General features: G+C 51.6%; 2 protein-coding genes across 2 annotated transcripts in view; one reads left to right on the forward strand and one right to left on the reverse strand.

The window, feature by feature from the left end:
* The window catches only part of CCDC114 (coiled-coil domain containing 114), a 24,390-nt gene extending 20,401 nt beyond the window's left edge, over positions 1-3,989 (forward strand). Inside the window, exons 10-14 of the mRNA XM_034638986.1 lie at positions 88-256; positions 2,012-2,175; positions 2,275-2,378; positions 2,707-2,785; positions 2,861-3,989. Of these exons, the coding sequence (XP_034494877.1) occupies positions 88-256; positions 2,012-2,175; positions 2,275-2,378; positions 2,707-2,785; positions 2,861-3,406 (1,062 nt within the window). The 3' untranslated portion in view covers positions 3,407-3,989. The remainder of the gene's footprint in view (positions 1-87; positions 257-2,011; positions 2,176-2,274; positions 2,379-2,706; positions 2,786-2,860) is intronic.
* Positions 3,990-12,794: 8,805 nt separating this feature from the next.
* ZNF114 (zinc finger protein 114) lies at positions 12,795-20,433 on the reverse strand. Its single transcript, XM_019798156.1, has 4 exons — positions 20,365-20,433; positions 19,650-19,735; positions 16,115-16,241; positions 12,795-13,879 (listed from the first exon to the last, which is right to left on the reverse strand). Exons 2-4 carry the CDS (start codon positions 19,650-19,652, stop codon positions 12,801-12,803), a joined length of 1,209 nt encoding a protein of 402 aa, XP_019653715.1. The 5' UTR covers positions 19,653-19,735; positions 20,365-20,433; the 3' UTR covers positions 12,795-12,800.
* Positions 20,434-20,488: the final 55 nt, after the last annotated feature.

Consider the following 20,488-nt stretch of genomic DNA (forward strand, 5'->3'; position numbering starts at 1 on the left):
CGCTTCCCCCGTCCCCCATCTCCTCTGCCCGCCGCTGCCCCCCTCCCCGAGCTGCCCCGGGCAATGGGCACCTGCTCCGATCGGCAGATGCAGGAGGCCTTGGCGAGCACGCGCACCAGCGAGGATAACGTGCGCGCGCAGCAAGAGCAGCAGCGGAAGGACTTGCAGCAGCGCACGGACGAGGTGCACGCCGAGGCCGTCCGGGTGGAGGCCAGCTTCCGTGACCTCCGGCGGCAGCTGGAGGAGCTCAAGGCCGGTGAGCGCCTGGCCCAACTTTTTCATGTGGGAGGATGTCATGAGCCACCCGGTGGGCCCAGCCGGGGCCGGCCACGGGGAGACGTTCCACAGCGTCTTCGTGCGCTGGCTTGTCTGTCCATCCGGTATCCATCCATCCATCCGTCCGTCCTGCTTTCCGGTGTAGAGCGCTCAAGAGTCAGGCTGCCCTGGGTTTGAAGCCAGCTCCATCATTTGGGAAGCTTGGTGTGGTTTCCTGGGCCTGAGCCCCCCTGGCAACGGGATGGCCGTGCTACTTGGTGGGTGGTGGTGAGAAGCGGATGGACCGGCCGCCGTCGGGAAGCTGAGAAGGTGGCCGTGGCCTGGGCCAGCAAGCAGAGGAGCCACCGTGTGGTCACACTAGGAGCTCCCGTAGCGCCAGAGCCTCCTTTTCTCTGTCCTGATATGACCATGACCAGGGGGGACCGCACCACGCCTGGTGCTAAGTGAGAAGGACCCCCAGGGCAGGGGTGGGAGGAGACCAGCAGGGGCGCTGGGTACTGGCCACCATCCCAGGGCTTAGGACCGAAGGCCCTCAGGCACTGTGGGAGCCTCAACTCTGCCCAGCACAGAATGAAAAGGTAGGGCGCTTTGTTGAACATGATGAGGACCGCAGAGGACCAAGCCCGAGCCCAAGAGCCCCTGCACCTGCCGCTTGCTGAAGCCGGTTCTGTTGGGGCTGCTGCTGGCTCCCTGGAAGCGGGGATGCTTGAGGCTGATTTTGGAGGATGAGTATTTAACTGAACAGTTGGGGGTGGGGGTGCCCCCAGCAGGTGGGGCCGAGGCCTGGAGATACTTGTAGGAATGTAGGCTCTTCGGGTGGAGAAGGGGTGCAAGGGTGTGAGTGGGGGGTGGAGGGGGGCGGGTTCTGAAGAGGTGCCAGGCTGGGGCACTGGGGAGCCATGGGGGGGCTGTGAGCAGGAGAGGCCGTGGACAGGGGGGTTGGAGGAGGAGGGTGGAGAGGAGGGGACGGCCCCAAAGGTATCAGACCGACAGGCAGTGGGGGGTATCGGGGTCTGCACAGGGTCTGGCCTGGCGGGGGTACTTGGGAGAAGGAGTGGGTTTGGGGATGCCCCCGAGCTCAATGTGAGCCCTGTGGGGGGGGGATGTTCAGGGTGGGACCCCAGTAGGAAACTATATAGGAGTCGGGAGCTCAGGGGGAGGCAGCCTGGGGACAGGTGGAGACTCAGTGCCATGGGCTGCGGATTTGTGTCAAGGTGCCTTCTAATGTCACCAACAGTAGCCAGTTCCCCTGAGACAGTAACCAGATACAAGCGGGCCACGCATGGGCCACTGTGAGAGCCGAGGGTGGTTCACGGTAATGGCTGGTGGGCCAGCCAAGGCCACGGCTAATCCAGTCGGGTGCAGGTGGGGACCAATATTAAAAAAATCGAAGAAGGCAACCTTGGTGGCGCATGGCTGTCCTCCGACCTCTCCCGTGGAGCAACTGTGTGAATGCTTCTCTGGGGGAGAGGGGGCGGTGCGGGGTTGCTGGGTGAGATGGAAGTCAGGTGTTTCTGATGGAGGTTTGAGAAGTCCTTGAAAGTTAATGGTGCCTTTGTCAGCTTTCCCGTTGACCTCCCTCACCTTCTGCCTTCTGTGGTTCCGGGCCCTGTGGCCAGGCCCACGGCCACACTCTCCTGCTGCCTGGCTGTCGGAGGGGGCAGCCTCCAAGGGCAGGAGAGGGCGGGCCCCCAGCGGGCGCTGAGTCTGTGACAGCCTGTCCCCCCAACCTCAGACATCCGGAAGCTCTTCACCAGGGCCCAGTGTGACAACACCATCATCAAGGACCTCCTGGGGGTCAAGACCCGCATGCGAGACCGGGACATCGGCCTCTTCCTGGGCCTCATCGAGAAGCGGCTGGTCGAGCTTCTGTCTGTGCAGGCCTACCTAGATTTTCAGGTGGAGATGCAGGGGGCTCCGGGGGGGGGGACAGGGAGCCCGAATCTCGGATGCCGGGGCCTTGGGGATGAGCTGACCACTGGTTTATCCACCTTCCAGAACTATAGCTCCTCCAGCTTGGGTAACGCTGCCCTCCTGGTTCTGGGCCAGAGCCCTGAGGACCTTCTGAAGAAGGTGGCCCTGCCTCAGCTCCCGGACAACCAGTGAGGCACAGGGCGGGCGGCAGGAGCAGGGGAAGGACATTCCACGGGGGCCGAGGGGACAGTGAATGGGATGGAGGGTTTTGGGGGTCTCTTGGGTACCAGAAGGTGAGCGTGGCTCTGCGGAGAGTAGAAGGTGGGAGTGGGTGCATTGGGGGGACCAGAAGGAGTCCGGGCTGCAGAGAACGGAACTGGCCCCAGGTAGACCAGAAAGCCAAAGGGCACTCAGGCTGGCCAGGGCCTGGCTAATGGTCTCTGGGTCTAGCAACGAGGAGCCATCGGCCCGTTGTGGCCGCGAGTGTCCTCCCTTCCTGCCTTCCCCCCACTTTAGAGAGGACACCCCAGGCTTTGAGGCCAAAGACGACTCTCCAATGAGCGAGGAAGAGCTGCGGAGCCAAGTGAAAAAACTGGTGAGGATGGGGGCCCCGCGGGGTCAGGGCAGGCCCTCAGCCCTTTTCTGGGACCCTAACTCGCCCACCCCACAGCTGGAGGCGCGGGAGCAGGCGCGGGAGCAGCAGGTGAGGGAGCTGGCTGAGGCTGTGAGGAAGGTCGATAGCACCCCGAGCATACCCAGCCTTTCCAGTACCCAGAGGGCCGCCTCAGGCTCACCCGCAGTGGTCGCCAAGAGCCCCAGCATCATCCCTGGGTCCATCCTGAGCCAGAGGACGAGTGGCATCCTGACATCCAGTGCAGGCCGTGCCACCGGCTCCAACGTCGGCCGTGTCACCTTTGGTGACCCCAGCTCCAGCGCAGGCCACGTGACCTTCGGTTCCACCAGCGCCATGGGAGCACCACTCTCCAGCCGGGGCTCCACGGGGGGCCGTGTGACCTTCAGGACCCCCAGCTCTAGTAGCTACCTGGGGTCCACCAGATACGTAGGGTCCAGCGGTGCCCAGGAAAGCCGCACAGGTGCGGAGAGCAGAGGCACGGGCTCAGAGTCGAGTGGAGGCCTTGGGTCCAGCAGAGGCCAAGTCTCGAGCCCTGGCCCCACCTCCAGCACCGACCCGGGCTCCATCACCAGCAAAGACTAGGGCGCCCAGCCTCCCCGTGGCTCCTTGCTAGCCTTCTCGGCATCTCTGCCTCAATTTCCCCACATAAGTCTGCACCCGCCCTGCATCTGCCCTGCACCGTGACCGTCTGTTTCCATCCACTCCTCACCATGTCCTCAGCTCTGTCTCCTGCTCCCTTTCTGTTCCAAACCCTCCTTTCCCTTCCTGTCTTCTAATTTCCTCTTCTCCCAGCTTTCCATTTAGCATGTCTCTGTCCTGGATTCACATCTCTCTCCCCCGCTCTGCCCTAATTTTTCCGGTTGTCCCCCCGCCGCACTACATCCTGTTTCACCTTCCGCACCTCTAATCCCCTCTCCTGTGTCCATCTTCCAGGCTCTCCTTGTACCTCACGTCCCTTTCTCTGTAGCTCCTCCTTCCTCGCCCTCCCCAGGAGCTCCCAGTACTGAGCAGTGGGGGAAGAGTTGGAGCAATGATGTCAGGGTCGGCCTGAACTGTGACCATAGGAATTAAAGGTCAGAGCCTGACTGTTACCCCAGCCTGGTTGCAAGTGTATATGTGAGAGCAAGCTTGAGATGTGGCTGTTTCCTCTACCTCCAGCCCGGAAATTCATGACCTTGTCTCTAGTCCCTGCCATTCATTCATTCATTCATTCATGCATGCATGCATTCATTTAAGATTCATTTACTTATTTTAGAGAGACAGAGAAAGAGAGAGAGCGAGTGGGGGGAGGGACAGAGAATCTTCAAGCAGACTCCCCGCTGTGCAGGGAGCCCATGGCAGGGCTGGGTGACCCATGAGATCATGATCTGAGTTGAAACCAAGAGTCAGACGCTCGACTGACTGAGCCACCCAGGCGCCCCTATTTTTTTTTTTTTGAGACCACCACATGCCAGGCTCTACTGAAAACTAGAGTGTATCAGTCAGGATAGGCTGGGTGACGCTACAGTAACAAAGAAGCCCAGGACCTCAGTGGCCTCGTGAAGCAAAGGCTGAGTACTCGCCAGTGTTACTGGTCTTTTGTGGGTCACCTCGGGGCTCTGCTCCACATCATCCTTGTGACCCAGGCCGTGGGAAGAGCATCTCTCCAGAGCGTTGCCAGTTCTTTGGCGCCAGGAAGGGGGACAAAGCGGGAAAGCTGCAGTGGGTCTCGCAGCTTCTGCCCGGATATGACCACGTCACTTCCACTCGCATCTGTCGGCGCAAGCAGATCATTCGACAATGAGTAACTTAAAAGGGGAGAGGTGGTGGGAAGTGCAGTCCGTCCCTGTGCCTGGAAGGAGAGAGGGGGTCACAGAGATGAAGCTGACTGTCCTCTCCCCGCTGTGGGGGTGGTATGGGAGGGACGGGGGTTAGAACACCGTGGGTCCCTCTTTCCCGTCCTGCCGATGCCCTGTCTGAATTTAATCTGACCAAATCCAGACAAATACTCCATCATCCACCTTCCCAATCAAGGACGGTAATGCTCTGGGCCTCGCTCATTGTCCTTGAAATAGGTGCATAATAGTATACACCTCAAAGACTTGTGCAAAGAGATGAACTGGTCCACGTAAAGCCTTAGAAACAGTATCCAGTGCAGAATATAATGCTCAAAACTATCTGAGATCATGTGTAGGACGGTCCGTGAAGGCAGAAATTGACATAGTGCTTCTCACTCGTTCGGATTACCCAGTCTTCCTCTCTCCTCACCTGGCGCTGTCATCTGGGGAGGCCTCCCCATCGGTACTGGCTTTTCAGGAAAAAGAATGAAACCAAAAGCAAAAACCTTGACTTGTAGTGCCTAACCAATTCCAAACCTTTTTAAAATGGAAGTTGCCTTAAAATTTTTGCCAGCGAAAAGGCTCTGTTTCCAATGAACAAAGCTAATGCCTCAACAATTTGAAACCTTCAACAACAAAAAGAACAGAAAAAGCCAAAAACGGTCTCCTTGGTACCAGTACAAAAGCCTGATCTAAAAAGAAGACACTTTACATCTTTTTAAGAATTTATTTTTATTTATTTGAGAGAGAGCAAGAGATATCACAGAGGGAGAGGGAGAAGCAGACTCCCCGCTGAGCAGAGAGCCCAGGGCGAGATCATGACCTGAGCCAAAGGCAGATGCTTAACCGACTGAGCCCCCCAGGCTTCCCAGGAAGGCACTTTAAATAGCAGGAGGATAGTCTCAAGATAAACCAGGATGTGGGGCGCCTGGGTGGCACAGCAGTTAAGCGTGTGCCTTCGGCTCAGGGCCTGATCCCGGCGTTATGGGATCGAGCCCCACATCAGGCTCCTCTGCTGTGAGCCTGCTTCTTCCTCTCCCACTCCCCCTGCTTGTGTTCCCTCTCTCGCTGGCTGTCTCTCTGTCAAATAAATAAAATCTTTATGGAAAAAAAAAAAAGATAAACCAGGATGTGCTCTCGGCCAAGCGGACCACAAATGGACTGGCTGGTCTTACCCTCTGGACCCCAACCCACGGTGCATAAGCTAGTTGTGATCGCAGCCTTCCAGAACTTTCTAGTGGGATATCATGACCTCTGACCTCCAGGAGATCAACCAGGTCCCCTTAAATGGACAGTGCTTGACCTCCCTGGCTTGACCCTTAAAAAAAAATAAATCTGAAGATGGGGATTAAAATATGCTAACGCAGGAAGACCCCATTTTTGCTCCTTTGCTAGATCACAGAGGTTTTAAGGAACTTTTCACTGCAGAGGGTTATCTTGGAGCAGGGTCCTGAGCAGGAAAGGAAGGTGTGGTTTCCCACCTTATATGGAAGCTCTAAATGCCCTCCACATGGGCAGGGAGTTGGGGAATCATGTTGGGGTACATCAGAGTTTGGCCTTGGCTTCAGTAATTGTCCAAAATGTGCCGATTGGTGTTGGCTTTGGTCTTGCCTCGAAGCATGAATTACCACCTGCATATTTCAGTGGGATATCTCTGAACTTGTGGGTGCTCAGTGATGTTGCAGTCACGCAGGTTACTGTCACACACACACACACACACACACACACACACACACCCCATCACAGGGTCAATTATAGGAGCAAAACCCTTTAATCGGACTTCTTAACTTTCACGCGTGCACTTTCCAATATGGGTAATGTGGAACGACAAATTGTGTGTTCTCTACGGGTGAAATTCTATCAGTCCACAGAGGTATAAATGCATATTTTCACCGCAAGACTAAGAGGCCGGTGGTACCAGTCATTCTTTTGTCGTACAAGTGATGAATTCTCGATACAAATTTTAGGTACGAAATCTATGAAGAAATCCCTAACAGAAGCACACACATTTAAACAGTAAGGGAGTATGTTTGCTAGAAGACTCTAGGAAGAATATTACTTCCTTTTTGAATCAACAAACGTTTATAAAAATTTAAAAGACGAGGGGCGCCTGGGTGGCTCAGTCGTTAAGCGTCTGCCTTCGGCTCAGGGCGTGATCCCGGTGTTACGGGATTGAGCCCCACATCAGGCTCCTCTGCTATGAGCCTGCTTCTTCCTCTCCCACTCCCCCTGCTTGTGTTCCCTCTCTCGCTAGGTGTCTCTCTCTCTGTCGAATGAATAAATAAAATCTTTTAAAAAAAATTTAAAAGACGAGGGGTGCCTGGGTGGTTCCCTCCGCAGAGGGGCCACGCTTAATCTCAGGGTTGGGAGTTCAAGTCCCACATTAGGCTTGGAGCCTACTTAAAAAAAAAAAAGAGTATATGAGAAAAGTAGGACAACGGAAATTAGGTTCTCTCTTGATTCAGACCTTTGTAGATTATTTTGGTGTGCCTTTCAGACTAAAACAAATTTCCCGTTTGGAATTAACAAGCTTCACGGTGAGCCTGTGTGTTTCTAGGCAGCCAGCAGGGGTCGCCACCTCCCATGCTCAGCCATCCCGGACGTTAGTCGTATGAGGTCAGGGTACCATGCCTGGTTTTATTTGTAAAATAATTAATCCATCCGAGTCATGGGATTTAATTTTCCATCATGCATATAGGAAAAGTGGAAAAGGCTATTGATCTCCTGATCTGATGAGGAAGCTTACTTGGTTTTGTAGTCTACATGCAGGAAGTCAGCTAGGCAGCAAGTGATCACAGAACACAACCCATCCGGTGAACACCTTCCAGAGCGAACAGTCACCGGACATGACCACAATTTCTATAGTTTTTGGCATCCCAGGAAACCCTGTTGAAGTTGCTTCTGAGTAACATTAATAAGGAACAGCGCAGGTTGGAGGGAGTTAGTAATTTCTACAATCTCTCTAGTGCACCAGACAAAATTAATATTCTTGTAAAGGTTGCCTTCTTCACACCTTATCAACTCAGATCCTCTGAATTAACTTTATGATAAAGAACACTGTCTCTTTCCTTACAGTTGCAGGGGAGAGGGACATCTCTCTCTCTCCCCGTTACTTTGACAAATATTAATTGAGTCCGTACTATGTGCCATAATTGTACTAGCTTCCAGAGATAGAACAGTGCACAAGAAATGTAAAAACTGGTGTCTCAGGAAGGAGAGGGAAAGAGCAGCTCTCCTGGCTTCTGGCAGTGAAGCTGCCATTCCCGCGCTCACATTTGGGACCCACTGAGTCTCATCTTGGTGTAACCACCTGCCCTACCTATTGTCTGCAATGACTTCCTCCTCTCTCTTTCTGAAGACAGGAGAGTGAGCACAGTGACCCCAGTGACCTCAGCAGCCCCTCCTCCCAACCCCCTCAAGGGTCCTAGGCCTACGCTGAGCAGACCCTCTTCCGCCTTCCCCTGCTCCAGGGCTGGGCTCGCTGTTTACAGACGGTCACCGTGAACCCAGAATACACCCGAGGCCACTGACAGAGAAGCCAGAGACTCAAACCGGGAATGCTCTGGGTTCCCAAGAAGGCAGCTCTGCCCTCGATATCACAGTCACATCCCCTTTGGCCCTGGGTGGGGAGAGGGATGGAGAATGCAGGCTCGCTGGACCAAGGCTGTAGCTAGGAGACAACGGGTGGCTTCCCGATCCCTGCTTTTGAGGTGGTGGTGGTGGTGACATTGGCAACTGCGGTGACGATGAGTGTCGGGGTGGTGTCGGTGGGGATGAGGGAAGGTGGCAAAGTGGTTGACAGCAGGGATGATGGTCATGCTGGTGACGCTGCTGGCGTCAGAAGGGGATGCGGTGATGGTGGTGGAAATGCTAGTGCTTGTCACCTCCACGAAGACTGTCACATCTTGGATTCACTCTGTTCCATATGGGGACTCGCATATTTAAGCGTGAACTCTGGAATGTCATTAATCTACATGACACAGTGTAAAAAACCAGGCGGCCAGTGCAGCTCCATCTTATCAGAAAAGTGGAGAAAGGACTGAATTAAACTGTAGTTAATAGCAGTGAAATCTGGAGCATTTAGTGAATGCTCACTCCTCCAGGAGTGAGGCAGAAGCTAGCATACCCGCATACAACCTGTGTGGCCTTGGACAAGTGTCTTCACCTCTCTGAGCCCAGCTTATCTTGAAATCAGAGCTGGTGGGGGATCCCTGGCGACAGCAGAAGGTGGTGGGAAAATACCACTAGGGAGTCATCTGGGTGCTAAGCCTTTCTCCATTGTAATCTTTGTCAGCTGGGGAAAAAACAACAAACAAAAAAACCCAAAACAAACAAACAAACCACCTGAAGATAATCTAGGATAGTGGAAAACCCTTTCCTAGATTGTCAGTGGAGACTTGTTAAGAGTCAGTAAATCGATTTGAGGGGATCTGACCAGAATTTCAAAAGAGGAACAGAGTAGAATTAAAAAAAAAAAAAAAATCATACCGTACAGGGTGGCATTTCCTGAAACGATGTTAATGTGAAGTGATTTCTTACCGTGCATCACGGTCAGAAAAGTCTGGAAGCCACTGGGATACGGCCCCCAGCCTCGCGCTGATTTCCAGACCCTCGCCAGGAACACTCCCTTTCAGACGCGGCCCCACCTCGCCCAGAGCAAACCTTCCCGGTCTCCCGGCGGCGCTGTTGGCGGAGCTTGGCCGCCAGGTGGCGCGCGTGCCCCGCCAAAAGCGGGTTCTGCTCGGTCCGTTAGTCCAGGCCCGTTTACGTCGCCCCGAGGGGGAATCCCGTTTGCTGGGGCTGGAGACCCCGGCCAGGAATACAGCTCCCGAAGCAGAGCGTGGCGGGAGGGCTCCGGCGGTCAGGAAGGGATTCAGCCATCCCGAGCCCCAAGTCTCCCTTCATTCTGCAATGTGCATCCAGTGCCTCTCTGTCCTCCAGAGTCGCAGCTCCCAGAGCTTGCATCCCGGTGGGGCGTACAGACAAGAACCCACAGTCACGACCCCGCCAGACGCCTCCCCGCCTAGGGCTTAGAGACAAGTGTGGTGCCGGACAGTCCGGGGTGGAATTCCATCCCTTCCTCAGCTGGCTGTGTGACCTTGGGCAGCTTGCTTAGCCTCTCTGTGCTGCAGTTTTCTCTGCTATAAAATGGGAAAATAGGCCCATGGCCTAGCGTTGCCGTGGGCATGAAACACGTTCATATTTGTAAAGCACTTAGAAGGTGCCTGGTATGTTTGTTAAACCAATTGTTACAAATTCCCATGTTGCACCTGTAGGAACCTAGGACGTAGGCATGGGGGGGGGCAGAAGGAATCCCCAAGCCGCATCCCTCCCTCCCTGCTACCCTTTAGAGTGGAGTCCAGGGATCCGACTCCCAGGCAGGGTCCTTTTCCTCTGCATGGAGCTCCCTCCGCACGGTCTGGGTGAATGGGAGGCCCTGAATGCACACAGATTCGTGGACAAAGCAGTAAGCCAAGAAGGAAGGGGGTGGGACTGGGGGGAAAGGGCCAAGCTCGAGAGCCCTCTCATCCACAGGCTGGGTCCCCTGTCCGCAGGTCCTCCCCAAACACCCAAAGCTGAACTCAGCAGAGCTTTTGGGCACCACGTGGCTGTGGACACCCAAGACCTGGGATGTCTTTGACCCTCCTTCCTCCTTTCCTGCCTTCACAGGTTCATTCAGGCATGATTTACGGACTGTCAAAGTCATCCACTGTCTGTGACTATTCAGTGATTTTTCACAAACTTAGAGTTGTGCGATCGTCACCACAGTCCAGTGTTAGATCATTTCCACCATCCCTGAAGGTTCCCTCCTGCTAGCCTGCAGTCAATTTCCGGTCCCACCTCCGACCCCAGGCAACCACTGATCTGCAACCTTGTCTCTAGATTTACTTCTTCTAGAAATTCCATATAAAGGAATCATACAACACTGTCCTGCCTAAAATACTTCTTTTTTTTTTAAGTAGGCTCCACTCCAAGCCTGGAGCCCAACATTGGGCTTGAACTCACAACCCTGAGATGAAGACCTGAGCTGAGATCAAGAGTCCCACACTTAATGGACTGAGCCACCCAGGCACCCCCTAAAATACTTTCTAAGATTTTATTTATTTACTTGATAGCACCGCATCGGGCTCCCTGCTCAGCGGGAAGCCTGCTTCTCCCTCTCCTACTCCCCCAGCTTGTGTTCCCTCTCTCGCTGCCTGTCAAATAAATAAATACAAATCTTTAAAAACAAAAAACAAAAAACACTGGCCCCACACTAGTTTTATCATCTACTCGAGTTATAAAAATCTCCCCCTAAGATGCTTCTCACTCAAACTAGGGGTTCACTTCATTTAATAAGTTTAGAAAGGAAGTCTGTTGCAGCCAGGGACACCCCAAAAAACCTGCTACAGGGGAGTGAGGACTCTTGTGTTTGGAGGCTTGTGTTACTGAGGCCATGACCTTCGTTCCAATGATCCCAAAGTTGCTTGTGCTAATTCAGGGAATTTCATCCAATTTCCAGAGAGCAACTGGGAAAGAGAGCAAAGGGAACTTAGTTAAGAGAAGAAGAATGAGAAACAGTCTCCACTTTCCAACAGCTTTCTAGGAATCCAAGCCAGTGAATTCTGTCAAGGATGTAAGCTCTACCCGCCATCAGTTATGAGAAAGTGTAGAAAATGCATTAAAAGTCTTCAACACTGCTAACTCTGGAAAAACAAGTCTATGCACCCTTAGTAAAGACGATGAGAAAAATTCATATGCTCAGGCAACTGACAGACTCAGCCCCAGGAGATCGAAATGATCATCAGAACAGGTGTCCCGTTATCATCATAAAGACCACATACTCTGACCATAAGGCAGTCCATTCATGACCAGTAACAACCAACTGACCAAAAATATTATCATGGAGCACCCTAAACCCCAATCTGAATTAAATGAGGATCAAACCAGGCTTCACATCGGTGAGATGACCTGCATGTAAATTCTTTTTTTTTTTTTTAAAGATCTATTTATTCGACAGAGACAGAGACAGCCAGTGAGAGAGGGAACACAAGCAGGGGGAGTGGGAGAGGAAGAAGCAGGCTCATAGCGGAAGAGCCTGATGCAGGGCTCGATCCCATGCTGGGATCACGCCCTGAGCCAAAGGCAGATGCTTAACCGCTGTGCCACCCAGGCACCCCCTGCATGTAAATTCTAACGAAGCCACTACGTATCGAAATTCACATGGCAGAGCCGCGAGGGCACAGAGAGGGATTTTCATCATCTTACAGGATTTTATTAGAGAAGAAAAACTGGAGATCATGAATTTTGGTCCCAGCTGAAGGATGAGACAATGTAACAGCAGCAATCCTAACGTTCAACTGTGTTTCTCTCCATCTATGTACTTATCTTACAGAAGACTTTCTTCTATCTATTACAACCACGGTATCTCTCCCGCATGTGGTCTCTTGCGTAACTTATGGGGTGAGTGTTTAAAGAGGTCTTTCCCACATTCCTTACTGCCGTGAGGAGTCTCCCCAGTGTGAGTTCTCCCAGGGATTTCATTGAGACAACACTGAAGGCTTTTCCATATTCCTTAGATTCCTGGGGTTTCTCTCCAACGTGAGAACAAATGTCTACTGAGGATCAAAGAAGGGGGCACCGGGGTGGCTCAGTCCATTAAGCATGGGACTCTTGATCTCAGCTCAGGTCTTGATCTCGGGGTCATGAGTTCAAGCCCCACACTGGGCTCCATGCTGGGCACTGAGCCTACTTAAAAAAATCAATAGTTAATAAAAAAAATAAAAAACCATAAAGCTGAAAGATGAAAAGCTTTCCACAGACCTTACCTTCACAAAATGTGAATATGTAAATGTGTGAATTCTCACCTTTCCATCCTTCAGGGAAGACTTCAGTTCCTTTCCAATATGTCTTTATGTGCTTGGTATTTTGAGAAAATTAATGAAGGTTTTCTCACATTCCTTTCATTCACAGGACCTCTCTCAACTGTGAATTTTTTCTTTCTTTTTTCCTTCCTTCCTTCCTTCCTTCCTTCCTTCCTTCCTTCCTTCCTTCCTTCCTTCCTTCCCTTCTTTTCGTCTTATTTATTTAAGCAATCTCTACACCTGATATGGGGCTCAGACTCAAAACCCTGAGATCAAGAGTCACACGCTCTTCCAACGGAGCCAGCCAGGCATACATCAACTGTGAGTTTTTAGATGGTTTTTAAATCTGGAAGAACTGATGAAGGCTTTCCCACATTCCTCGCATTTATAGGGTTTCTCTGCAGAGTGAACCCTTCTATGTTCAGTCAGTTTTGAGGACTCACTGAAGTCTTCCCCACATCCTCCACATTTATAGGACTTCTTCACAATGTGCTTTTTTAAGTGTTTTTTAAGGTGTAAGGAATATCTAAAGGCTTTCCCACAGGTCTGGCATTCGTAAGGTTTCTCCCCAGTGTGAATTTCCATGTGTCTCATAAGGAAGGACTGATACACGTAACTTTTCCTACAGTCCTGACATTTATATTTTTCCCCTCTGGTCTTAGTCTTCCCGTGTGAGTCAGAATTTTCCATGTGGGCGAAGGTTTTCTCACCTTGATTCTTCTCGTGATTTGCGTCTGCTGTATAGGACGGCCTCTGCACGTCATGGGTCGAGCTATTTTGGAAGGTGGTTTCACATGAATTAAACTCGTCATAAGTCTTCTCTGCAGTGGGAGTCTTGTATACCCTAAGGGAAATGTCTTCACCAAACGGATCGCATTCATCGATGTCCACCCCCATGCAGATACTATTATGTACATGAAGGATATTGTTCTGACGGTCGATCCATATTTTGGACTCTGGCTCTGCCTGACTTCCTACAAATGGGGTCAGCTCAACGCTCTGCCACAAGACTCTATCATTTTTGTTATTTCTACAGATCTTTCGATGGCTGGTTAGATCAGGATTTTGCACCAGAATATTTGAGCCACATTTTTGGGTACGGTTTCTTTTGGAATCTCTCCGTGAGCTAGATAGAGAGTCGTCCCTCATTTCGTGATAGTCACAGAGTCTACCTGGAGACTCGCCCTCCTTGCACACAGCAGCAACTTGCTTCAACTTTTGTTCCCTTTGCTTGGGTGGCTCATCTGTTCTGGGGCATTTCCAGTCTTCTCCCGATGGGGAGGACCGGGAACTGTGGCTCACGGCACACACTCTGTTTGCTTCATCAGGAGTCTTTCTCGCGAGAATGTCCTGCTGATGGATTGAGTTTTTGGCTTTATGTTGAGTCACCAAATCTGAAATAAAGGGACACAAAGTTCAGTTCTTTGTTGAGAGTTAAGGTGGGTTGGAGACGGTAAAATAGGTAAATGTCCATGTGGGTTTCTTTTCAAATGGTCACTCTGCATACGTGAGGGAAATGGGAAAGGGGAGGAAGCGCACGCAAGCCAACAGAAAGACATCAGGGATTTGGGCCGTGTCAGGAGCTTGACCATGGTGAGGATGGGTTCTGTGGGGATTAAGGGTGTAGTCAGGAATGCCACGTGGAAGAGAACTGGACAAAGAGTCTGTCATGGGCCAAATTTGTGTCCCTCACAAACCCATATGTTGAAGCCCTAACTATCCCCCCCACCATGGGATGGTATTTGCAGGTGGGACCTCTGGGAGGTAATTGGGTTTAGATGAGATAGGACAGTGGGGCCCCCATGATGGGACTGGTGTCCTTACAAGAGCAGGAGAACGGAGCTCACTGTCTCTCCACCATGTGAGGACATGGGGAGAAGGTGGCCATCTGCAAACCAGGAGAGAGACTTCGCTGGGAATGACCCTGCTGGCCCCTGGACCTGGAACTTCCCAGCCTCCAGAATGTGAGAGAGAAATGTTTGTGTGTAAGTCACTCAGACTGGGGTGTTCTGTCACAGTAGCCCAAACAGACCAGGACAGAGTCCATGTGTAATTTTAAAGATGAAGGGGCGGGACTCAGTCGGTTAAGCATTTGTCTTTGGCTCAGGTCATGATCTCAGGGTCCTGGGATCGAGCCCTTAATTGGGCTCCCTGCTCAGTGGGCAGTCTGCTTCTCCCTCTCCCTCTGCCTCTGCCCCTCTCTCCCTGCTTGTGCTCGCTCGCTCTCTCTCTCAAATAAATAGATAAAATCTTTTTAAAAATTTTTTAAAAATTGCAGTGAAATTCACTTAACACAAAAATGACCGTTGTAAAGTGTACCCTTCAGCAGCATCGAGGACATTGGCCACATGCGGTGACCAGCACCTCTATTCAGTTCCGGGACATCTCCATCACCCCGGAAGGAAGAACTTCTAGACCATGAAGCGGCCACTCCCTGTTCTCCCTCCCTACAGCCTTTCACAACCACGAATCGGCTTTCTGTTTCTATAGATTTACTATCCTAAATATTTCACATAAATGAAATCAGGTAATATGTAGTCTTTTGTGTCTGCCTTCTTTCACTTACCATAATGCTTTCGAGGTTTACCCATATTTTTTTTTAAAGATTTTATTTATTTGACAGAGAGAGAGAGAGCATAAGCAGGGGGGCGGCAGGCAGAGGGAGAAGCAGGCTCCCCGCCGAGCAGGGAGCCCGATGCGGGACTCAATCCCAGGACCCTGAGATCATGACCTGAGCCAAAGGCCGATGCTTCACTGGCTGAGCCACCCAGGTGTCCCCATATTGCAACCTGTTATCGGTGCTTCACTCCTTTTTATGGCTGAATAATATTCCGCTGTGTGGAGGGACTATATTCGTTTGTCCATTCATCTGTTGATGGACAAGTGGTTTATTTGCACCTTCTGGCTGCTGTGAGCAGTGCCGCTCTGTCCACACTTCTGCATGCGTCTGTTGCAGCGTCTGTTTTCAACTCCTGTGGGGAGACGCTAAGGAGTGGAATTGCTGGGTCACACGGTAATTCTATGTTTAACTTTTTGAGGAGCCATAGCTGCTTGCCACGTGGGTGAAATGGATTCTTAATCAACATGTCCACATTGTCAAATCCTTCCTTGTAAGGATTCATAGCTGCCCGGCAGGCAGGTGCACAAGGTAAAATACCCTGGCCCCATTCCCAGACCCGCTCCTTGCTCCAAATGGGAGGACAGATGAAGTTCCCAGTTGAGATCCCAGTCACCAGGAAATCGGACAGTGCATGGCCCAAGGGAGTGGTGCTAGGACTTTCCATGAAGCAGGGGCACACGCTTTGGTCTGCAGGGGTTCTGGGGCTAAGCAAGTATGAGTACGGAGCGACAAAGTGGTCCCTCCCTTTTCCTCCTGAATGCACTGAGATTCTCTGTGCTCTGTGTTCACCACCTAGGGATCTCCCGAGGGCTGTCAATCGTGAAGAGAATAAAACTGTAATGCAACGGACAGAATTCCTGTTTCAGGGGGTAAACCCTACGTTCACCCCTTGCGGGCAATGGCCCCATCTTGGTTACTCAGAAATCCCCCATCCCATTGCTCAGCACAGCGCAGGGAACCCAGGAGGGGGTCTGATCCGCATGCGTCCCGGCGAGGGCAGGCTGCTCACCCACAGAGGCCAGGTTCCTGCAGTTTTCCAGCATCACGTCTCTGTAGAGAATTCTCTGTGCCGAGTCCAGGAGGGCCCACTCCTCCCTGGTGAAATTCACGGCCACGTCTGTGAAGGTCACGGAGTCCTAGAACAACACACCCATTTGGCGCACTGTTATGAGTTGAATTGCGTGCTCTCCCAAAGATCTGCCGACGTCCTAACCCCCAGGACCTGTGAATGGGCCAAGAGTTGGAAACAAGGTGTTTGAAGATGTGGAAGAGGTACCATGACAGGGCGCCTGGGTGGCTCAGTCGTTAAGCGTCTGCCTTCGGCTCAGGGCGTGAGCCCAGGGTCATAGGATCATGTCCTGCATCAGCTTCCTGCTCAGCGGGAAGCCTGCTTCTCCCTCTCCCACTCCCCCTGCTTGTGTTCCCTCTCTCACTGTCTCTGTCAAATAAATAAACAAAATCTTAAAAAAAAAAGAAATCTAACTCTGAGAGATATTTTTGTTAAAAGCTGCTGGAATTCAAACGCTGGACAGGTGTTAAGAGATAGTGTGAGTTATTTTCGCTCTCTCTTTTTGTAAAGCACCTTATTTGGTATCCTGGATGCACTGATTTCTGGTGACTTTTAATAGTTAGATGATTTTTTATTGTGTTTTTTGCACTTTGTACTTTGAAATTTTTTTTTCAAAATTTGAAACATTTCAGAATAGAAATTAAAACTATATATGCAGTAAATATACATATAAACAAAGCCAGAGGATATCAAGGATTGGTATGTGTTTTTATATATTAAGTATATCTTCAGGGGCACCTGGGTGGCTCAGTCAGTGGAGCGTGCGACTCTTGAACTTGGGGTTGTGGGTTTGAGCCCCACGTTGGGTATGGAGATTACTTAAAATCTTTAAATAAATAAAAAAAAGAGCTCAGCAGTACAAAAGAACTTTCTAACCATTTGTGTTAAATCATGGGACGTGTAGACATACCTAATACAGGGAAAATGGGGTGCACGCAAGCCCTCATTCACTATTCACCTATTTCCACACATCGTCGCTTCTTCCTCCCCCTTCACGGCCTTTCTATTGCACAACTGTCCGCAAAACTCCAGCTATCACAGCATTGCTTCCTTAAATATGTTCACGATATATCTCTAAAGCACAAGGAATCTTTTATTTTATTTTTTAAAAGATTTTATTTATTTATTTGACAGAGAGAGAGCCAGCGAGAGAGGGAATACAGGCAGGGGGAGTGGGAGAGGAAGAAGCAGGCTCATAGCAGAGGAGCCTGATGTGGGGCTCGACCCCATAACGCTGGGATCACGCCCTGAGCCGAAGGCAGACGCTTAACGACTGAGCTACCCAGGCGCCCCTAAAGTGCGAGGAATCTTTTATGTGGTCACAACATCATCACGCTGACTCAAATACCCTCACCTGTCCCCGAGGACCCGGATACTGCATTCGGTCACTTGAGTCTTTTTAAATCTGTAACATTAGGGGCCGAAGAAGAGTGCACAGTGAGCTCATTTGCTCATTGCCATGAATTAAAGGAAAAATAAGGAAAAGATATGCGAGGATCTGCAAAATTGGTTGCTTCTGGGGGTCCAGGAGCCTGGAACAGAGCAAACCGGGGCAGAGGGAGGGCGCCTGCAAGGTCTACCCTAACCAACCTGCAAATTTTAAAACACACCGATCTATTACATATTCCAGAAATACATTATTAAGCGAAATACAGTCTACAATTACATGATTTACAATGCAATTGACGAGGTTGGCTTTTTTACCTTGAAGTCATCTTTTCCAGCTAAAATAAGAATTCCTTCTATTGGAGAGATTTAATTAATGGCTTTTACATTTCAAAATTCTCTAGGGGTGTGAACAGTGTGCCAGATGTCAGAGTGTTCTTCCAGTTGGGACTGGAACACCCACATCTTCTTAGTTATCCTGATTAAATTTCTTAGGAAACGGGCAACCATTTGACTTCGCTTTCAAAATTTTCAAACATTTACATGGGGTCCCCAAGATCCCCTTGCGTTCACGACTCTGGGGGTTCATGTGAACTCAGGTTTTCACAAAACAGAAACGTGCCACTCAGTATGATAAGAGTTATGAAGTGCTTGGACAACCTGGAGATTCTGGGCCCCCTGTCACTGGGAAGGCAAGGAGGCAAAATCCCCGAGGCCATTCACCAGGTGAAGAGATCAGGCCCGGAGGAAATCAGCGGCGGAGTCAAAGGGATTCTTTATTTCCCCTTTAACTGCTTTCTAACTCACTGATAAACTTTGCTCCCTAAAAATCATAGCCCTCAAAAATGCTGCTGTTTGACATCTTATCAGTAAGAAAAGAACATCCCACTCTCTCGCCTGGGGGATCTGGCGTCACTTGGACCCAGAAGCAGCTTCCATTAGCAACACCAGGCAGAGTTTCAGATAAGGGGTTTGGGACACAACATTCCACTTCTATCTGACCTTGTAGTTTCCACGGGACAGATCATTCCTTTGCACGTAACTCAGCTCGAGCCTATCGAAGCTGGGAAGCATTTACATTTACCCTGAAGTCTACCCTCTCCCCTCCGCCCCCTCCCGTGATCCTATAAGGAAGGACGCCATCCCTTCATTTGCCAGGTTACTCTCTGGTGCGATCGATCGCTCTCCTTGCAACAAACCAATACATCTGGGGCTGCAGATGAGCCCCTGGTGATCTCAGACACCTTAGTTTGGGACAGTGAGAAAAGCAAAAAACAAAAGAGAAAGCATAATTCTGGGTGGGCTCAGGTAAGCGGGTAGAAGGAAAACACCCACATCTGGCAGATGAAACACACCCCGAGCTTCCCGGGAACCAGACCTTCCTGCAGTCGAGGACCGACAAACCGGCAACTTGTTCAACCACTGGGTTTGGTCCTGACAACTCCACTGGAACTCCTTTGAACTTGGTCTTTTATAAATGTCCTCTACGGAGACCTCAGTGCCCGAAAAAGGAAGAATGTGCCCATCGGAACCCAACTCACACCTGGCAACCCTTTCTCCAGAAGAGAACCCCAGGGGCGCCTGGGTGGCACAGCGGTTGGGCGTCTGCCTTTGGCTCGGGGCGTGATCCCGGCGTTGTGGGATCGAGCCCCACATCAGGCTCCTCCGCTACGAGCCTGCTTCTTCCTCTCCCACTCCCCCTGCTTGTGTTCCCTCTCTCGCTAGCTGTCTCTTTATCTCTGTCAAATAAATAAATAAAATTAAAAAAAAAAAAAAAAGAAGAGAACCCCAATGGCCATTTCTCAGCTCGCCCTAATCACATCGGACTCCGATACTTGAATGGATCCAAACAGCAGCCCCCTCCAGCCCCGCCGCCGCCGCACGCGGGTGTCCCCCTGCCCAGGCCAGGGAATGGCCCCTGGGGCAAGGTGAAGGGCGCATTTAGGGCTCCGCACGCGGGCCACTCTCGGCCTCCCCACTCCTCCAGAACGGAGCGAATCAGGCTTCCGCGGACTGGTGCTCCCGATTTCCTGGAACCCGACCCGGTCCCGCCCGCAGTGTGGTCTCTGCGAAAACCGCGCATCCTCACCATCTCAGCAGCACCGGCTTCTGGACGCGTCTGTGGGTGGCGCAGCCCAAAGGCTCGTTCGCTGTATTAGAGAGAGGGTTGCAGGGCTGCGGACGAGAGGGATGGGACTGTAAAAATAATAACTAAGGAAACAAAGTGAAACAACGCCCCCCACCCCCCGGAGAGATCGAAGACAGAGACTCGCCTTGCCCGGGCCCTTTGTAGCTGCTTCCGGACCCCCACCTCAAAATGGATGGTTTAAGGGATTGGGTGGGGGCGGGGAGAGGAGGAGCCAGCAGGAAGGGGATCCCGGGGCATGCACCCCTGCGCGGCCCTGGGACCCCACCCCCCGACCCCTGCACCCAGGGTCCCGCAGAACTTTCTCCCCAGCCTTCTGCTCCTTGGGGGCGCCCGGAAATAAGAACCACTTCCCAGCGAAAGGAAGACTTCTCTGCTCTGGAAAAGGACACAATCGGGTGGAGGGGTCCCCAATTTCCCTCTTAGGACCCCCCTCCCTCTTTTCCTTTGGCAACCTTCTCCACCCGGTGAGCGAGCGCGGACTGACGGATAACCTGCAAGGTTTGCATGAAAAGGTCTCGGAAAATACTATTCTGTCCGCTCCTGGGGACCCTCCGGCCAGGAACTGGAATGACCTCCAATCCCCAATTCCAGTGGGCTGCCTAAAATTCAGCCGGCGAGGGCACCCACCCAGCTCCCTCCGCCGCTGTCAAAACACCTGCATTCCGAGAGTCACCAGAAGCGCTTCCACGGAATAACGCCTTTAACCTCAGTTGGTGAATTTCTTAGGGATGGCCCCCGGCAGACCTGATTTCCATCCCCCCTTCCCCGCCCCACCCAAC

This window comes from Ailuropoda melanoleuca, chromosome 12, assembly GCF_002007445.2.
Source record: "Ailuropoda melanoleuca isolate Jingjing chromosome 12, ASM200744v2, whole genome shotgun sequence".
Classification (NCBI taxonomy): domain Eukaryota; kingdom Metazoa; phylum Chordata; class Mammalia; order Carnivora; family Ursidae; genus Ailuropoda; species Ailuropoda melanoleuca.